Here is a 19348-nt window from a genome sequence, read left to right on the forward strand (position 1 = left end):
AACAATCCTCAGAGAATTTTGTCCATGTTGACATGATCGCTTCACATTTGTCAGCTGCACATCCATGATGAGAATATCCTGTCCCAGCCATCAGAAGAGAAGCATACTGTGGTTATAATGGGATGGACATGGTCAGTGACAATACCTGATGCTTTCATGCTGTTTACACCAAATTGTTCATTTTAATTATAGCCTCAGTTTTCTGTTCTGGAAGCAGCACATTGTGTTGTGTATTCAGAGATGCTCTTCTGCATAACTTCTTTTGTAATGACTGGTTATTTAAATTATTGTTTCCTTCCTATTTTCACACAGAAAACTGATGGCTACTTTCTGATGATTATTGGGAACCTTTCTGTTTCTAAAAAGTCAAATCAGTCTCTCTGACACCAGCAACTATGCAATGTTCAAACTCATTTTAATTACCTTTCAGTGAGATTCTGATGCTCAGTTTGAACTTCAAAGGGTCAACTTACCAATGGCATTATGCCTAATTGCAACAGATTTCTTCTATGTAATAATTAGAGGACTCAGTTAGCAGTAATACTTAATATAGTAGCAGGTGAGAGCATATAGGAGGAAGCAATTTTACTATGTAAAGAACTCTAACACAGCTTCATTCTTCTATGACAAGCCTTTACAAGTCGGAAATACTACAGCGCCGGGAGGACCTGAAGGCAGCACCACCCCTAATCAGCGTGGTTGTTGCTCTTGAACACACCTCGTAACATTTTCTCCAACAGGAGACGGAGGGGAAGTGAACGCCGAGCGAAAGGCAAGATATGACGCATTAATAATCTTTCACATGAAACTCAAAGTGAAATGTGATGCTTGGTCTCGTTTAAACGAAGCTTAACCGGCGAAAGGCGCTCCTGTTCGTTCGTGTTTTCGTTTCCTGAACTGTTAGTGAAACAGAGCCGATTCAGAGGCCTTTTAAAACCACATGACAAACAAACACTGTGTCCAAGCTTAATCTTCAACACTGTGGGATGTGTAAAAGCAAACCTGCAATTCAAGGTGGTTCCTGTAAGTTTATTTCGCAACCATTGTCGAGGTCAAAGGGTTCAGTGATTGACAGCTCGATGCGCTAATGAGACAGGGAGGACCAATTAAAGGGACAGTGTAGAATTGATGCTGTAGGTTTGTTTTTGTTTTTTTTACTAAATTATAAGTTTATTAACTTATGCATTTGCCATTTTTGTTGCCAGAAAATTACAAAATTTGATAAAAAAAAAATTGTCATGGAATTTTTTTTCAAAATAACTATTTTGAAATAGTTAAAAATATTTCAAAATTAAGTGCAGCTGTCAAGTGAATGCGAATAAAAAATATTTTGTCTAAATCATAAAGAGCACAGCGATATCAACTGAAGTGAACAAGGGTCAAGCTGTTCTTTACAGTAATACCAGTGAGTGCCACAAGATGGCACAGTTAGTAACTTTAATTAAATTGGAAACATTGTAATTAGAATAATTGGAACCAAATATTCTTGGGTCTAACTGTTAGTAAACAAGAGCAAAATGTATTTGTTTTCCATATTTTAGTCTTTCTCTGGATGTTATATCAAACCACTCAATAGGAAGAATAGATAGCATTCTAGTGAGATATCAGTATTTATTTGGGTCAATTTTGCTGTAGTACTTTTAGTTTTTTCAGCATTTTAAACTCTGAGCTATATTTTGAGGTTGTTAAACCCAAATTCCCATTTCTTGACATTAATCATCAATCAATTATTCAAAACGTTTTACCTTTTTATCTATGATTTAGCTTTAGCTCTTATGTGTCAAATGAATACTTTTAAAATACTTTTATCATTTATTTGTAAGTAGCTGCTTCATCTGTTCATAATATCTCCTCTGACATTTTGCCAGATCATATATTACCCCAGGTTTCATTGTCTTTGTCTCGGGATCCAGGATGACGAGCTATCAACTGAGCGCGAAGGAGGACATGGTGGAGAAGTTTCTGGATGCTGCAGCAAGAGGAGATATGTCCCAGGTGTCCACCTTGCTGTCCCATGTGCCCTCGCTCATAAACCAGACAGGATACAGCGGCTGGACCGCACTAATGCTTGCAGCTCGCAATGGACATTCTCATGTGGTGGAGAAGCTGCTGTCACATGGGTACATCACTGCATTTCTCTTAATTTGTAATGTTATTAATGTACCATTTGCTTTGAACAATACTAAAGAGATATATTGTGGAATATTTTTTCAAAGCTGCATTAATAATTTTTAGCATTTAGGGGATGCGTCTATTCCACATATGTTATGTTTAGGTAAATATTTGCAGACTTGATGGGCAGAAACATAGGAACTGGAAAGCATTATGAAAAGAGGCTAAAGTGAGGTTTTCAAATATTTAAAGAAACTGAACCTGAAAGAGCAAAGTAAACAGAAGTCTGTGTTTGTTTGTTTTTCAACAGAAGTTCCTTATTTGTGTGCACAAACTTGGCCAAAAAAATTTATTCTCATTCTGAAACAAAAGATGTAGCTAGAACAAAACTTGGCTACACACAGGTACGTTAAATTAAAACGTATTAAAAATTAAATAGGAGTAGACTGAAAGTCAGAGAGAGATAAAACTGTAGCTAAATTTTTTTAGCATATAGGAGCTATATGCTAAAATGATATTTTAAAGTATAAAACAAGGCAAAATAGGGATAAAACTAGTGGTGAAAATACAGTAAAATTAGGAGTTGCAAGAAAACCAAACAAGACAAAAAATAATAAACCTGCATGCGTGATGAGGCAAAAACCTTTACTGAAATAAATCAATATAAAAGCTGAAGAGACAAAAACTAGTAGCAAAAAAAACCCCATTTAGTATAGAAAAACATCCTCAAAGAGGCTATAATAAGCAGGTACGGAAAAAATATTGGTGCAATTTAAATGAAAACATCTAAAAACTTAAAAGTCTAAGTTGTAAAAGCCCCAGACTTTAATGTGTTGTAGCCTTGAATGTATAAATGGATTCCTGACTTCTCTAAAACCTCTTTTTTCTTCTGTCTTTTAGCTGTGATAAGTTCATAGTAAACAGTTCATCACAGACCGCCTACGATGTTGCCAAGTTCTGGGGTCACAAACACATCGCTAACCTACTCTGCCAGACAGACGATGGCTGCCAGCGAGTCCTGCCGGGCTCCGACATCAGTCCGCAGGAAAACTACTTCAGCAGGGAGACGCTGGACCGCCTGAGTGGGAAGAGGACTGACAAGGCCTGGTTGGAGGCCAAACAAAGAGAACCAGATACTGTCTACCTCATATTCTCGAACCTCAGCCCCATGCTCAGCACATCCCAGGAAGACGACAGCGCAGTGGTATGTTTATGACCTACAGCCTACGGCTAGTTTACATGACAAAGATGAAAGTCATGTGAATTGTGAATCTGATTGCAACAGGTTGAGAGCAAACTGTGCTGGTTCAGATATGAGGCAGTTAAGGATCTTCTGCAGAAACCTGCAACTGTGCTCATTTTCCTCGGAGTGGAGAAGAGGAAAAATCCCTCCCCTTGCTCTCCTGAGGAGGGTATCCGGGAGGCTCCTGCTTGGTTTGCTTTCAGCACTGATGAAGATGCTGCTGACCTTGTTAAACGGTGCAGGGAGAAGAACTGCTCCTTTTCAAAGATGCCAAACAGAGACCTGCTGAAACTAAACGAGGAAGAGGCCGGTGAGACACACAAAACGTGTGTTGTTGTTTGATCACCTGCCTCTCTTGTGTCACAGTATAATACTTCTTCCTGCTCTCCTTGTCTGCAAGGAATCGTGGCTCAGGCTCGATCGATGTTGGCCTGGAACAGTCGCTACAGCTTCTGTCCGACATGTGGCAGCAGCACCAAACTGGAGGATGGAGGACACAAGAGAAGCTGTCTGAACTCTGAATGCAGGAGTCTAAAGGGGGTCCACAATACCTGCTATCCACGAGTTGGTATGAATCTGCTCATCTATCAGCTCATCTCCACTGTAGTTAATACTGTGTAGCATCATGCTGTGCACAAAAAACATTACCAAAAAACGTAAAAGCTAAAAAGAACAGAAAACTGTAGTTTCTCCAGTGGCTTCTTGAGGCTGGCTCTAAGTCAAGTCCTGCAGACCCCCATATTAAAAAAGCCCAACGTGGGTGCCTGTTATGCTGGTTGAAGGCACGGCCGTATGCAGCAGCCTGGGCATGATCCTGACCTGTAGCCCTTTCCTGCTCTCTTCCCCCTTTTTGTTGTCTACTCTTTATTGTTGCAATGTCAGATAAATTCAAAAATGTCCAAAGTAACAAAGTTTGCATATGTTTGTGATTTCAGACCCAGTGGTCATCATGCTGGTGATCCACCCAGATGGAAACCAATGTTTACTGGGAAGGAAGAAGGTCTTCCCAGCTGGGATGTTTTCCTGTTTAGCGGGATTTGTAGAGCCTGGTATACCACACACTCACACACACAGAAAAACAGAAAAACTGCTCAGCTGTTAAACAACTGATGTGAGCCTGAAGCTCATCCTCACAGGAATATTAACCATAAATCAAGTCTCAGCTATAAAAATTAGGGTGACAGCTTCTCCATGTCCTACCCCGCAGGGGAAACGATTGAGGATGCAGTAAGGCGGGAGGTGGAGGAGGAGAGCGGCGTGAAGGTCGGACCGGTTCAGTATGTCTCCTGCCAGCCCTGGCCGATGCCATCCAACCTCATGTTTGGCTGCCTTGCTGTCGCTATATCAACAGACATCAAAGTGGATGAGAATGAGATAGAAGAAGCTCAGTGGTTCACACGGCAACAGGTAAGTAACAGTGCGACTATTAGTGGAACTGCTAACAGGGATCATGATGTTAAGAGTTAATAATAAGTCTACTGAAGATAATTTTATAACAACAACTTGGAAACTGTTAGCATCAGCTGTATCAACTAGAAATTCTCCAGAGCTTTCATGCATATCCCATGGCCAATTCTTCTAATGCTTAATAATGAACAATTCTAGACATTAATGAGACAGTAATCCAACTTTTCTGCTTGCTCAGGTAATCGACTCCTTGTTCAGAGGAGCATCTCCAGCTTTTAACATCCCCCCCAGGCAGACCATCGCCCACCAGATGATCAGACATTGGATCGGCATAAACGCTAACCTCTGACAGAACACCTTCATCACTCGACCACCTGCCCAGCTGAGGTCGTCAGATGGATAGGAACGAGTTTGTCCCCAGTAGATTAACTCACCACATTCCTCAGATTGTTCATGTTGTGCTTTAATATTAGTTTACTGCAAAGTGACTTTACGCATGTACAACAATCTCAGGTTTGACATTTCACCTCGGAAATATCTGCAGTACGATGATGAAATATGGAAGAAGAAGCATGCTCTGTCCAGATTCAGTCCAGAAGTAGTTGTCAGAAACTGTAATTATTTAAAATAAATGTATTTTAAAAAATGTAAAGTAGTATTCTCCTCGCGTGTTTTATAATAAACTATATTCAACTTTCCTTGGATTAAACAAAACATTTTTGACAAGAAATTAATTCTCAAACATCCATTTCATCTGCCAAACCATTCAGAGTCCTCAGGGTGGGGGGCCTTTTGTTTATGTTTAATTTGTTTTCATTTACTTTAATAAGTTCATTAAATCTAAATATTTCAGTAAAATTGCACAAGAGATTCTGATGATTGCTGGATTATTTCTAGGAGCCAAAATAAACTTCAAGTATTAAATAAATTAAAGCCTATCCTTTGCATCCTTCTGTCACACCAACCCTATATGACCACATCAGTGACTCTTCTCTGTGGTCTTCCTCTTTTCCTCCTGCCTAGAAGCTCCATACTGAGCATCCTTTGTGCATCGTATCCACTATCACTCTTCTACACTTGTCCAAACCATCTCAGCCTTGCCTTGATTACTTTCTTCAAAATGGTCAAATTATGCTGGCGCGACAGCTCATTTCGAATCCTGACCTTTCTGCTCACTTCCTATGAGAATCTTAGCATTCCGGGTTGCAAGAAGTCTGAAGCCCATCCCTAAATATATAAAGGTTACCCCAATGACTCAGTTATATATTCCCAGAGTTAATTCACAAACAAGGTTCCTTCTAAAACAGACAGCGATTTTGTCTGATTGTCTTCAATGCTTCAATGATCCATCTGTCTCCTGTGCATTCATAGAGAGCATGGTTTGCTTTATGAGAAAAGCGTCGCTTTTCAATAATTCATTTAATAACTTGAACTCATGAAGAGAATTTCTAGATGTGTTCAAGGAGTGGAAGGTGTTTTGCAGATTATATGGTCTTGCAGGGAGTAGAAGTGGTTCAATATCTGACTAAGATGCCGCCTGGTGGCACTGAGGATGCCTCAGTATCTTTCTAGAAGACTTGGTTGTAGCTGGACAGGGGCTAAAAAAAAAACTGGGCACTATTTTCAGTCTCACATGGGTCCCTATTATGATATTTTGTAATAAATAAGACTCCACAGAAGCATTACTTTGCCTGTGACTTTGTCTGTATCTTGGCTGTCCGCGCATATAAGGTCTTTCTAATGACTTGTCTGGTTAAATTAAAGTTCCACTGACTTCCTGCAACATTTTGTGGTGTGAAATGGTGAAAAGTCCAAGTTATAACTCTTTTGCACAATATAGGATATTTTTGAACATAGCGTATAAGTGTCTGTTAATGATTTGAATTACTTGTACTGTACACTGCTGGGTTGCTTTATCTATATTAGTGCAGCATAATGCAATAGTAGATTAACATTTTCAAATTTGCAAAATAATTAGTAACCAGATCTTTACAATAATTGGTACAGAATAAAAGTATAATGTTCATAACCAAAACATAGTGAAGTAGAGAGAAGAACATGTACTTCAGTTAAGTATTTGGCTGAATGTTATCATATTTCAGAGTGTCTGGTGGCACCCACATCTTACAACGATGACATACGTTCACATTATGAAATACATGTAATATACAGCGTATTAAATGCAGACACCAAGATGAGCATGTCAAACATGGAGTAACAATGATCTTAAGATAAAAAAGGAGGCCCTCCTTGCTTATTATGCTGCTGTGGAACTTTCCATATTTTCTTTATACAAAAATACCAAAAATGCAGAGCCGATGAGTCTGCCCCACAAGACAGGCCATTGTTTTCCTTGCTGTAATAAACCTTTGGGCCACATCTTATCTGAGCTCATTTGTTGCTGAAGTTGCTGAGTCTGTCTCAATGTGTTTTCACCCTGTGTCACTGTTAGAAATGTAACCTGCATCACAGATCAGATAAGAGCAGTCACTCTGCCTGCCCCAATTCAACACGTGCTCTGTCTCACAGGTCATCGGATAAACAGGCTGACTTTCAGTCAACAAACTAGGAAAGTGACTTCTCACAGCAGCCTCGGTCTGATGTGATATCTCGGAGATGTCAGCCTGATTTCTGTCCTTGTCGCTCTGAGGAAGCCAGAGCTTGGTTTCGTGTAGCGGAGCGCCGGCAGCCTCTTGATTTTCTTCTGATATGAAAACCTTGATAGGAGGACGGGACTGGTTCTCTGTGGGTTGTGCACTATAAGAAACATACTCAGAGTCTAGAGTGAGGCAGCCAATCAACAGCAGAGAGGTATCCTCACGCTGGTCATCATCTGGTAAGAGCTGAGAGGTTCGCTCAACTATGATGAGACTTTTGTCTCTGAGGACATCAGTCACCTGGAAGTCTTCAATATTAAGGATGCTCCTCTCTGCAAATTTCTGTTGAGAAGAATGAATGAGTGGTCATTTTGTGGCTGGCTGCTGTAGCTTTACATATATTTGTGTTTATTGTTTCTCTTTTTTTTAGTTGTGCAAACCCTAACGGGTCATTTTGTCAGTCTTAGAAGTTTTCTTGTTCCCGTTTCTGTATGGTGTCTTTGCCATTCCCCCCTTGTTGTCTGTTTATTAGCATCCACAGTTTTCAAGATATCATGTTCAAATTTTGTGTGATGGTAGATATCATTAACAGGTGTTTTTGTTATAATTAGTTGGACTAATATTGTAAATCTGAGTCTGACGATGGGCACGAAGTCTCCCATGCACAGATATATGAGCTGTAAGTAATTAACCCAACTATGAAAGCTGTAAAAAAACAGGTTACCTCGTGGTTTGGGTCCATCAGCCACTGGCCTGTTTTGCTTAGTCGAGGGCTAGAGATTAGCGGGAAGAAGTACGACTTGTACCTAAAAAGTAATGTTGATTAAAGTCATTATCAGTGACAAGGACTAACCGCGTACTATCAGAGCATTCACTTCTGATTTTTGGAAACTGTTCCTGTAAGTCCAAGAAACCAGGAGAATCTTCAGGAAATTGTTCGCATTTTTGCAGCATGTTTAATCTTTCAGAGCCAGATTGACCAGAAAAAGCAGGTTCATGGGCCAATGACTTGAGGTCAGATAAAAAAAGATAACCGCTGTTAAATCCCATAAATGTTTGTGAAATACTGGTAAATATTCACATTTAGGAAGCTGTTCTCAGACAAGTTTTGGTAATGCTACTGCAAAATATGACTAGTTAGTAGCAAATAACATTTAACGTACATTTTTTCCCTTCATGCCATGCCTTGCATACAGTCTTTGGGCCAAAGATCACATGACATACATGAAAAACAAACGCATTAGTATTACTAAAAGAACAGATTGCCCAGCACTCACAGATTCCTGGACAGGATGGAGAGGATTAACACAGTGGCAGCAACCAGCAGCAGAGGAATCGCTGTAGCCACCACCGTTACATCATCTGGAAAGAAGAATATCAGATTCTCTTTGTTTCAAAAAAACAGAATAAATAAATCACTTTCCTGCAGTCACAGCAGTATGTTTCTATCGCCTGTACTTATGTCCATCATCTGGGTCAGTTGTGTACCTCACTGTCGAGCATTTTCTGTAATAGCCACCTGCACTTTATCCATCCATCCGTGCTTTTCAAATTAAAAGCCTATATAACAAATTCAACATTTTATTGCTCTCTATTCTGTTATTTCTCTTATTGTGCTATAAGAGTTATTCAATTTTTGATGCTGAAAGAAAAGCCATCAAGCTGGCTTTGATGTAGGCAGTGCACTCATTTATAATTATAATAGAAAATATCTTAATTGCAAAGTGTGTTTCACATAATTGTGTCTTGTAACATGTGAAAAGTTCTTGTTTGCATTTGTATGATATAGACTTTCATTTTTTGGGGGGAAATCCTCCAGAAATACAGCAGAAACATGTTTTGATTTTTTTAAGATAGTTTAAGTGTATTTTTGTTTGTCTCTTGGGTTGACATGGGTTGAAAATGTGAGGTAGCAAGTCGTGCTATCCACTACAAACGATGCTGTTTTGTTTTGAAAGGGGTAAAGTTACTGAACATTTCTGAAATCCTGCAAAATCAAAGTCAAGACTGTCAAATTGGACCATTTCAGTTTTGGCAATAAAGTGATAATATCTGAAAATAAGTTGTCGCTTAACCTCCCTTGCGGCTTTGAAATGTGGAAGCTGCAATTTTTGTCCATTTTAAATGAAAGTCCATGTGCTCTCTTAGCCCAGCCCCAACAAATGAGACATCAACAGAAAGAGATACATAAGCAGTGCTTGATATAGAGATCTCAGACTCAGACAGAGAATCAAAATTAATTGCTGGCTCTTAGGAGGATATACAACTGGTTTCACAGGTGAACAAATGCTGCAGTCCACACACCAGGGGGCGCTGCAGATATGGCTTCAATGATTGATTCTAAGTATATTGAGTAGAAATCTACTACAAAGAAATGTAGCCAACGCTGCAATGCAAAAAAACCACAGAAAGGAATCTGGTTTTGGGTCCAGTGAAACTCACCGAAATCTGTCGTCATTTGAACGATGCTTTTAGAAACATTATCAGCCAACAGCGTAACAGAATACTGAGCGTTGGGCATCAGGTCATAGAAAGTGTGCTGCTGGTCATCTGGCCACAAAGGTAAAGCTGCAAATGGGAGACTGTATGTTGCATTTGCAAAAAGGTGATAAAATATGCATAACAGTTTTGTGTAACACCTCTGCAAGTGAGAAAATATACATGGACAAATCTAATGAAAAAAAGACAAACTTTTTTTTTTTTTTACCGTGGAGTGAGATGTTATGTTAAAAGGCTCATTAACCCACATACATTGTTTGTCTGAGTCTTTCCTCAGAACTGCTTCATATCTGCTCACTCTGACTGGCTCAGACTTCCTCTGCCACTCCCACATAATGGTCACTGATGTCTTAGTCACACTGACACTCAGATTGACCACCTCCATCAAAGCTGAGAAGACGAACACACACAGATAGAAAGTCAGATATAGATTCCTCATTTTTCCCCTGCATTTAGTTCAATGCAAATAACTTCTGTTCTGCTGTAAATTACTTTGCATATTATTCGCCCATTTTACTGCATTAGCATCACTATTAATTGACTCTTAGATAAGACTTTTCTCATTTTCTACTCACAGAAACAATACTAACTGACAATACTAATACTGAGAGCTGATGATTCACATTACCGAGTCATCCGGTGCAGATGCAGATGTTATCACCCCCACACATTTCTATCTGAGCTCATATTTACCTCCGTACTGCAGACTTGCCGGCAGAGACTGACGAGACCCATACTGCTGGTTGTAAACGGGAAACACACTGATCAGGTACTCCTTATTAGGGTCAACATCTGGAAACATGCACAGTAAACAGAACAGCTGTATAAAATACAATGTCTGTTATAGACTAAAATACCATATATAAGTCACTCTTTCAGTTTGATTTATTTCCCCTCACCCCCAACAGGTTGCAGCAGACGGGTGCCCCTCCCTGAGCCTGGTTCTGCTAGAGGTTTCTTCCTGTTAAAAGGGTTTTTTTCTTCCCACTTTCTCCATGTGCTTGCTCTTAGATTGCTTTTTCTCTGTATTATTATGGGGTCTTTACCTTACAATATAGAGGGCCACAATGGTTGTTGTGATTTGGTGCTATATAAAACAAATCTGAAATGAATGAATTTAGACTTGATTTGTCAGGAAAAATGTACAAAGAAAAAAAAAAGCTAACATAAAACTTCTCCTAAGAGAAAAGATGCACCTACTAGCTAATTTCCATCTGCACTATTTAAATCCACATGGACAGTCTCCAGCAGTAATACATCCCCGCACAGCGCCCCCCAGCATTCAGCAGTATACATAAACTGCTCTGCTTCCTCAAAACTCAGCAACAGCCCAAAGTGTGAAAGTGTGAGAGTGTGTGTAGAAAAAATTAGTCGCTAACAAATGCCCAAACATATTTTTAAAGACTTAATGAAGAGCTGTTTGAGGAAACTGCTGTAAAATGTATCACATTTTTGTTGTAGATCTTATTAAAACACAACATAATTATGACATTTACCTGTTTCTTTATGGTAAAAATGGTAAATGGCCTGCATTTGTATAGCGCTTTACTCAGTCCCCTAAGAACCCCAAAGCGCTTTACACTACATTCAGTCATTCACCCAGTCACACACACATTCACACACTGGCGACGGCAAGCTACATTGTAGCCACAGCTGCCCTGGGGCGCACTGACAGAGATTTATCTGGAAATCTCCATTTTAAAAAAATCCCCACTAATCAAATGCAAATCAAATACACACAAGATGATAGCTTTTTCCCCCATGTTGGGCTCTGTTATCTAACACCATCTAGATTGTGGTGATGAGGTCCTATCAGCACAACTGCACTTGCTATTTTGCATCAGCTTTACAGTAAAAGCCTGCTAGTGGAGAAATTTACTCAGCAGCACGTAGCAGCCTTAAGGATTCAAAGATAAAGCCAAAGAACAAGTGGCAGAAAGCGGTTTGCCCCAACAGTGAGTCAAACCCCATAGATGTGAAAATGCACTCCTTTACACCAGAAACACTTAATATGGCTTTTTTTTTAAAAAAAGAAACCTGTTTAAAAGTAACCAATTAAAGATATGCATTATTAGATCTGATCATGTTTTGCACCACTGCTGGCTGCTGTAGCTGCTGCCTCTCAGCTTTGCTTCACTTCCATGAATTTGAGTCACTGAACTGGACTTCTCTGTGCTGTCTGTGCCTTCTGGAGCATTTTAATGATATTATCTGACAAATAATGCAGTTTACTAACAATGCTATGGCAAAAACACTCATATTAAGGCTAATAAGGCATCTGTGATGTCACAGCGGGTTTGTCTATATAAAGTCTCTGGTTAAAATGCTCAGTTCTAGAGTGGCTGACTGCTTGGCCCCCACCTCTGCTAATTGGAATCCAATTTAGTGAACTGACGTTTGTCTTGTTGGTGGCTTTTTGAGCATTTTTAATGGAGTTATCTAACAATAATATGGCTTGTTGTATGGTACAGCTTCACGAAAAAGAAGATGATGCCTGAGCAGTATGCTTTTATTCTGAAGTGACTGCAGGACACAGAATTCAAGGTGAAGCCAATATATCATATTCATTAAAAAATAAAATGACTTTTGTTTTGGGGTTTTTTCCCCCTTTTCACCTCGTATGACGGTGGAGGTGATGAAGCCGTCAACTCGAGACCAGTGGCTGGTGGATGGACTCGTCTCAGGGTGCCACTGAATCAGGAAATAACTGACAGGCAGGGTGTGACCTTGGTTGATGGGGATCTTCCACTGGACCAGAAGCTCATTTTTTTCTGGGTAAGAGGTGGAAATCCACATGTTTCTGACAGAGGGAAGAGCTGCGAAAACAGGGCCCACATTATTACATAGATTAAGATGAAGAAGACAACGCTCATCATCAACAGTAAAATAAGCTACCATTTTTAAGTCTCCTATTTTTGAGATCCGCACTTGTTCCAATGCACTGTGCATTTTTGAAATTTCTCTTCTTGTTAAACATATGAGGCAAGTTTTTAAGAAAAAACAGACGAGATCGTGGAAAGATTTTGCAATAGGTTTTGTAAAAACAGCATGTCACTGGTCTGCTGCTTCCTTCGATGAAAAAATAACATGCAGGATGTTGCAAAAGTGAGCAGCACGCGTATCGTATCTAATATCTAGAGCTGGAAGCCAATAGTTACGATTGTGTAAGATACTGCAAATGTCTTTTTTAAAATTCAAATTCAAAATTCAAATTCAAATTTTATTTGTCACGTACACAGTCATACACAGTACGATATGTAGTGAAATGCTTGGACAACTACTCGTGACCTAAAGAAAACAAAAAAAGGAAAAGGCTATGAATAAGATAGGAAATAAATATGCAAAATTAAAAAGGGTAAATTTAACTAGGAAGGAATAAAATATAAATTAAGGTTAAAAATGAAATAACTGTACAACACAAATTAGAATGAAGGGTAAATTTAACTGGGAAGAATAAGATAAAATATATAAATTAAAGTTGAAAATAAAATAACTGTACAACAAAATACACAATACACAATATAGAACTATATAAGAATGTATGAAGAAATCTAAATATAAATAAATATATACACAATAACAGCAGCTGTACAAGTATTAACTGGAAATGAAATGTTGTTGGAGACATATACATACAGAACAAGGATGCTTTTGGCCTCTGCTATTTTTGGCAGTTAATATAGTTGGGTTTTTATTACATATCTAAATTTTGACCAGGTGACTGACGAGCTAGCCTGGGTGTATATATGTTTGTAGCGACCAGATATTATCAGTGGGTTGCTGACTGCCTCTACACCCGTAAGACTGAGGCCTAAAATGCATTAATTAATTCTTCTCCTCTTGGATGCTTTTAGAGCTGCTGTCAAATATTCCCTTTATGGAGGAAAAAGTTCAGTAGCTTTAGGAAGAAATGCATTATTTAAAGCAACTCATGTTAAAATTGTGATGTCTGTGGGGATCAATATTCTACAAATACCCCAGCATATCACTCAGAACATTAATATAACAATAACAATAATTACATGTCATAACCAGGATCTTCTGTCTTTTTGTGCTGAAGCTGAGATGGGCAGCAGGGCCGTAGCCAGCTGTGTTGAAGGCTCTGACTGTGATGCTGCAGTTCCCCTCCTTCACCACTAGGCGTGTCACATCAGTGGTGCTTTGAATCAGTCCACCTTCTTTATAGCTCATCTGGTATCCAAGGATTCGACCTTCAGTTTCAAGAGACTCAGGAGCCTAAGATGGAAAAAAGAAACAATAATAAAAGATTCATTTTAGTAAATCATAACGGTATTTTTCTGCATTTATATGAGAACTCATCATCATAGGTAAGTGAGACACTATACCTTCAACATAATGAGATGAACTTCCAGAGATCCACCTTTTTTCTCCAGTCTGTAAAACACCTCTGGTGGCCTGGAAGGAACTAAAAGAAAAAAAAATTGAGCTTCTTTTTAAAAATTTATTAATTTATTTTATATATGTCAGTGTTGTAGCTCCTGGTATTCTGTCCCTGATGTGCATGCCTGTTACCTCTGTCCAGTGTTCTTCCTCTGATTTCAGAGCTCCAGTTACTCCAGAAGATCTGTTCCCTGCAGGCCACAGCAGCTCTGTAGACTGTAAACGGCAGGAGGTCTTTGATGGTGTAATTCAACGTCAGGTTTGCAGATAAATCTGGAACCTGGACACAAAAGCACACAACCAAACCTATGGGACAAAGCTGACTGTAAGTGGACATACTATGCTCTTCTATACTTCTATCCTGTCTACTCTGTCACAGTGCTGGATGGCCGAAGGAATAATGAGGTTAGTGCATGTACAAGAATCACTGTAAGTCAAAAGATCAGGTTTCAGCCATTTTTATTTTGGGATCAAAATGTTGCCTCTATTAAAACTTTATTAAACAATTAAAATACATTTGTGATTTAAGGAGCTTGGAAAGAAAAGCGACTGGACTTCTTTAAGTTTCTTTAAGACGTTTCATGTCTCATCCGAGAAGCTTCTCCTTAGATTACTATGACATGGATGACCTACATGTTCATATTGTGATTCCCTTTTTGGTCGTTTTTACATTTTCCAAAGCTTATTAAGCTACAAACCCTGTTCCAAAAGAAACTAAACAAAAACAAAAGAAGTTCACATCTAACGACACAGATATTTCACAAATCATTACCAACAGCAAAAGACTTGAATTTTAAGCTCAGAGCAAAAATCTTCCACAAACTCTTGTTTCATTTCCCCAAAAATAAACTTAAAGTCTGCTTATTTTCATTGGATACTTTTGTCCACGTTCTCCACCTGCAGCAGTTCCACCTCTCACAGTGTCAGAAACACTGGCTTAAGGTAACGAGCTACAAAAAGTGAAGATGTTTAAGATTGATGCTTATGTCTACACATTCATAATCAGTATGTGTAATATATATATATATAGGGATCAGCAAAAGCTGCAGCACATAAACAATAGTCCTTGAATTACTCAGTTATTACTGTTTGTGACAACACTTTCAGTATCCTTACTTTTTGGCTGAACTAAGCTACCTTAAACACACCTTTTTTAAACTTTTCACTTAGCAAATGTCAGTAAACAGTTTCTTTTGTTGTTCGTTTTGTTTGCGTCTCACTTCAGCAAGAAGCAGGAATATGAAATATTGTAAAAGATTTACATATTATTTAAATGTTTTCGGGTCTTTTTGCCTCATACTTTATGGTGGAAACTAAAATAATGTGCAGTTCTTTTTGGACTTCTTTTCTTGGAGTGCAGATACCTAAAGAAAAATGGTAAATGGCCTGTATTTATATAGCGCCTTACTAGTCCCTAAGGACCCCAAAGCGCTTTACATATCCAGTCATCCACCCATTCACGCACACATTCACACACTGGTGATGGCAGCTACATTGTAGCCACAGCCACCCTGGGGCGCACTGACAGAGGCGAGGCTGCCGAACACTGGCGCCACCGGGCCCTCCGACCACCACCAGTAGGCAACGGGTGAAGTGTCTTGCCCAAGGACACAACGACCGAGACTGTCCAAGCCGGGGCTCGAACTGGCAACCTTCCAATTACAAGGCGAACTCCCAACTCTTGAGCCACAATCGCCTACAGAGCCTACAGAGTGTTGGCATGATGCTAACCTTGGTCCATATGTCCTCGCTGTCGAGTCTGTAACGAAGCTGACATCTGCCATCACCGCTGCTTGTCCAAGACACGACAAGTGAGTCCTCAGTAGAGCTGAGCACAGTTAATACAGGTGTAGGGGGCTTGACTGAGAGGAGGAGACAAAGAGCAAATTACTTCATCATCATTTTATATGAGCGGACAGCAGAGGAAGAAGCCAGGTGGATTACAGGTGACAGTCACAAAACGTGTGGGTGTCTAACCTGCTTCAAAAAGAAAGATACTGTGAGGCTCAGACCAGATCTCTGTCATGTGGTTTTTAATCCTTGCTGTCACATTGACAACGGATGCTGAGTTGAAGATGCCCTGACAGGATATAATTTCGTGGTCCCTAAATAGAAAAGATAAAACATCTGAGAAGATTCCACAAGATCACTTTGTAATTATCATCGTAACGAAATCATCAAGTTTTATACCTGCTGAAAATCAGGGAGGCGGTAGTCTCAGTGTCGCTGTTTGAGTCTAGACTCCACTCACATGTCATGGATACTTGTCTGTCTGCACACTTTTGGTAGTAACACGACATGTTCAGAGTACCTGCAGGAAAAGACGTTTAAATAACACGTCACTCCAAAAAGCTGAAGACTTTAGTTTTGGGTCATGTGAACGACATGTCTACACATCAGAGCGGGTTAACTGAATACGTTCTTCTACTGGGCCTACATTTAATGTTTTACAAAATTAACATGATTAAATGAAAACTTCAAACCAGTCACTGAGACCAAAAAAAACTAACATCCAGAAACATATAACCAGATCTATTTTTTAGCTTCTATTTACATAAAAAAAACCCTTCTCAGTCATGTTTAAACAGATCCGATTTCTCATAGATCCTTATCCTTCTGCTGAGGTCCTTTTAGAAACAGGCAGCTTTACTTCATGTTTCTATTTTTTAAATCAGATGATAAAAAACAATAAGCAAACATGTGTGCTCACTCTGTGTGGATGAGGGTGGGCGAGGGTCACAGTCTGCAGGGGTGGTGACACACACCCGTGTGTTTTCTTTGCAGATCTCCAGCTGAAAGTCTCTAACTGTCACTCCTGACGCGAAGAAACAGGGAAACAGAGAAAGTCAATGAAAAAAGAATAAAGATCATTAAAGATTTTAATGATTTTGGTGCCCTGGATGTTTTTGTAAAGTGTGAAATGGAAAGTGAGACAATGTTTATTCACTAAAGACAAAGACTATATTGCCAAAAGTATTCACTAACCTAACCCAGTCACTGAATTCAGGTGTTCCAATCATTTGCATGGCCACGGGTGTACTACATCAAACACAGACTGCTTCTACAAACATTTGTGAAAGAACTGGTTGCTTTCAGGAGCTCTGTGAATTCCAGCATGGTCCCGTGATGGGATGCAACCCGTGCAACACATCCATTTCCTCACTACTAAATATTCCACAGTCGACTCTAAGTGGTTATAACAAAGTGGAAATGATTTGACTAAAATTACAGAACTTGTCTGACTGTGTTGTGCAGTGTAAAGAGCATGAACAATTTCATGCTATAAACTTTGTGGGAACAGTTTGGGGATGGCCCCTTCCTGTTTCAACATGACAGGTCAATAACAACATGGATGAGCGAGTTTGGTGTGGAAAGGACTCGCTTTCACAGTCCTGACCTCAACCTGCTAGACGCCTTTGGGATGAATGTGAACAAATGCTTTTTGCATTATAGTTTATAACTTCTCTACACCGATAGAAAGGTGAAAAAATGCCCGCGTAATTCTGACGCTCTGTTTTAAAATGATTCAATAAAATAAATTTGAAAAAAAAAAAAAAAAAAGCTGTACTTCAATCAGAAAGTGTGTTCCCTTAAAAAAAAAAAACACGTCAACAAGAGCTACAGTTCAAACACACACACACACACACAACTGAACGGATCAATAAAAGACCTTGATCAGAAAAAAAAAAAAAAAGTCCTGAAATTTTTCTTCAGGAATTTAGCGAATTCAGTTTGGCTCCCTCACAAGCCAAACACTTCCAGTCCAGAAAACACTTTAGTAACATTAAAATGCAAAATCTGACTTTTAACATGAAACATTTGTGGATAACTTACCATAAGAAAACACACCAATCAGGAGACTCATCACTGTCCAGGTACAGAAGTGCACTTTAAGAACCCAAACATCCATCTTAACGGTAAAAATGATTTTCATCTAAACATCCAAGGACATCCGCACTTAATCTGTATGGTCTTTAAAAAAAGGTTCAAACCCCACAGAGAACGTCTCTGGTGTGTGCGGGAGGAAGGAGGAAGACGCCTCTGCTCAGCTCTGAGCTCGCTCAGGAAATTGCTCCACTCATGTAATCAAGCGACAAACTTGTGAAAGTATGTTTATGCTTCACTTGTATGTAGAGGATTATATGTCTATAAAGTTTAGTAGGATTACGGTAACTTTCAGCGCACTCTGGTGGATAAACTGTGTACAGCTATTTGACTCATGTAGTGAGCTACCAATCACAAAAACAAAAGCGTTAGCTAAATATACATTTGTACATGTTGGTTAGCAGCCATAGGCTGTAAATTTTTTAAATGTTATTTGTTCATCAAAACAGCCACCTGTTGAGCCAGTCTAATGAAAAAAACGAATTATTAAACTGTTAGAGGATAAACTGCCAGAGATACAGAAGAAAATATTGATAGTTTCAAGAATTTAAAGGAAACGGTACAAAAGAAACAAACTTGATGGACAGAATGGCTACGCTGCTACTGTTAGCTAACGATATTTAAGTTATTGCTAGCTAACATTACTTTTAAATAATGGTAGCATAATGAATACATACAACAAATAAATAGGCGCTGTGTGTTTACAAAGTAGTGGCCAGAATTGCTATAAAGAAGGAGAGGAAATGGGTTAAAAAAAAAAAAAAAAGGCCCAAGTGAATTTCAAACAAGTTTAAAAAAATGTTATCATAGAAAGTGGTGTTGATGATGGGATTCCGAGCTGTGGGGGAACATTAGCTGAAATCTGGTTGGGAATAATCCTGCTGGGGACAGGAAGAGACTGAACAGGGTGATCCGAAGGGCCAGCTCTGTTCTAGGATGCCCTCTGGACCCAGTGGAGGTGGTGAGTGACAGGAGAATGGCGGCTAAGCTGTCATCCCTGTTGGACAACGTCTCCCACCCCATGCAGCAGACTGTGACAGCACTGAGCAGCTCCTTCAGTGGGAGACTGCGGCACCCACGGTGTGGGACGGAGAGATTTCGCAGGTCTTTCCTCCCCACTGCTGTCAGACTCCATAATAAATACTTTAACTGATCAAACACACACATCCATACATATGCAATAATACTAAGTGCAATAATCCTT

The 19348-nt window shown here is 39.3% G+C and overlaps 2 protein-coding genes across 3 annotated transcripts; one reads left to right on the forward strand and one right to left on the reverse strand.

Moving 5' to 3' along the window:
• Positions 1-642: 642 nt before the first annotated feature.
• On the forward strand, positions 643-5414 carry nudt12 (nudix (nucleoside diphosphate linked moiety X)-type motif 12). 2 transcript variants are annotated; one of them, XM_004555744.4, is made up of 8 exons: positions 643-772; positions 1869-2120; positions 3013-3316; positions 3398-3665; positions 3756-3923; positions 4291-4404; positions 4563-4762; positions 5001-5414. In XM_004555744.4, the coding sequence occupies exons 2-8, from the start codon at positions 1915-1917 to the stop codon at positions 5109-5111; spliced, it is 1371 nt and encodes a 456-aa protein (XP_004555801.1). In that variant the 5' UTR covers positions 643-772; positions 1869-1914; the 3' UTR covers positions 5112-5414. The 2 variants fall into 2 exon arrangements, with proteins under 2 accessions (XP_004555801.1, XP_004555800.1); XM_004555743.4 differs by having other exon boundaries at positions 645-772; positions 1914-2120.
• A 146-nt stretch (positions 5415-5560) lies between these two features.
• LOC101465095 (interleukin-6 receptor subunit beta) lies at positions 5561-18377 on the reverse strand. Its single transcript, XM_004555745.6, has 15 exons — positions 18094-18377; positions 16970-17074; positions 16450-16570; positions 16237-16364; positions 15991-16121; positions 14392-14539; positions 14205-14284; positions 13881-14094; positions 12474-12674; positions 10552-10650; positions 10111-10248; positions 9802-9927; positions 8637-8721; positions 8084-8165; positions 5561-7701 (listed from the first exon to the last, which is right to left on the reverse strand). The coding sequence occupies exons 1-15, from the start codon at positions 18191-18193 to the stop codon at positions 7195-7197; spliced, it is 2265 nt and encodes a 754-aa protein (XP_004555802.1). The 5' UTR covers positions 18194-18377; the 3' UTR covers positions 5561-7194.
• Positions 18378-19348: the final 971 nt, after the last annotated feature.

This window comes from Maylandia zebra, linkage group LG12 (genome assembly GCF_041146795.1).
Source record: "Maylandia zebra isolate NMK-2024a linkage group LG12, Mzebra_GT3a, whole genome shotgun sequence".
Classification (NCBI taxonomy): Eukaryota; Metazoa; Chordata; class Actinopteri; order Cichliformes; family Cichlidae; genus Maylandia; species Maylandia zebra.

Coding starts and splice junctions, on each gene's coding strand:
- nudt12 (XM_004555744.4), top strand. CDS start 1,915: ATGACGAGCTATCAACTGAGCGCGAAGGAGGACATGGTGGAGAAGTTT. Junction 3,666..3,755: donor ACTAAACGAGGAAGAGGCCG/GTGAGACACACA, acceptor CTTGTCTGCAAG/GAATCGTGGCTCAGGCTCGA. Junction 3,924..4,290: donor TACCTGCTATCCACGAGTTG/GTATGAATCTGC, acceptor TTGTGATTTCAG/ACCCAGTGGTCATCATGCTG.
- LOC101465095 (XM_004555745.6), bottom strand. CDS start 18,193: ATGAAAATCATTTTTACCGTTAAGATGGATGTTTGGGTTCTTAAAGTG. Junction 16,571..16,969: donor CCCACCCTCATCCACACAGA/GTGAGCACACAT, acceptor CTTTTCCTGCAG/GTACTCTGAACATGTCGTGT. Junction 9,928..10,110: donor GAAAGACTCAGACAAACAAT/GTATGTGGGTTA, acceptor TCCCATTTGCAG/CTTTACCTTTGTGGCCAGAT.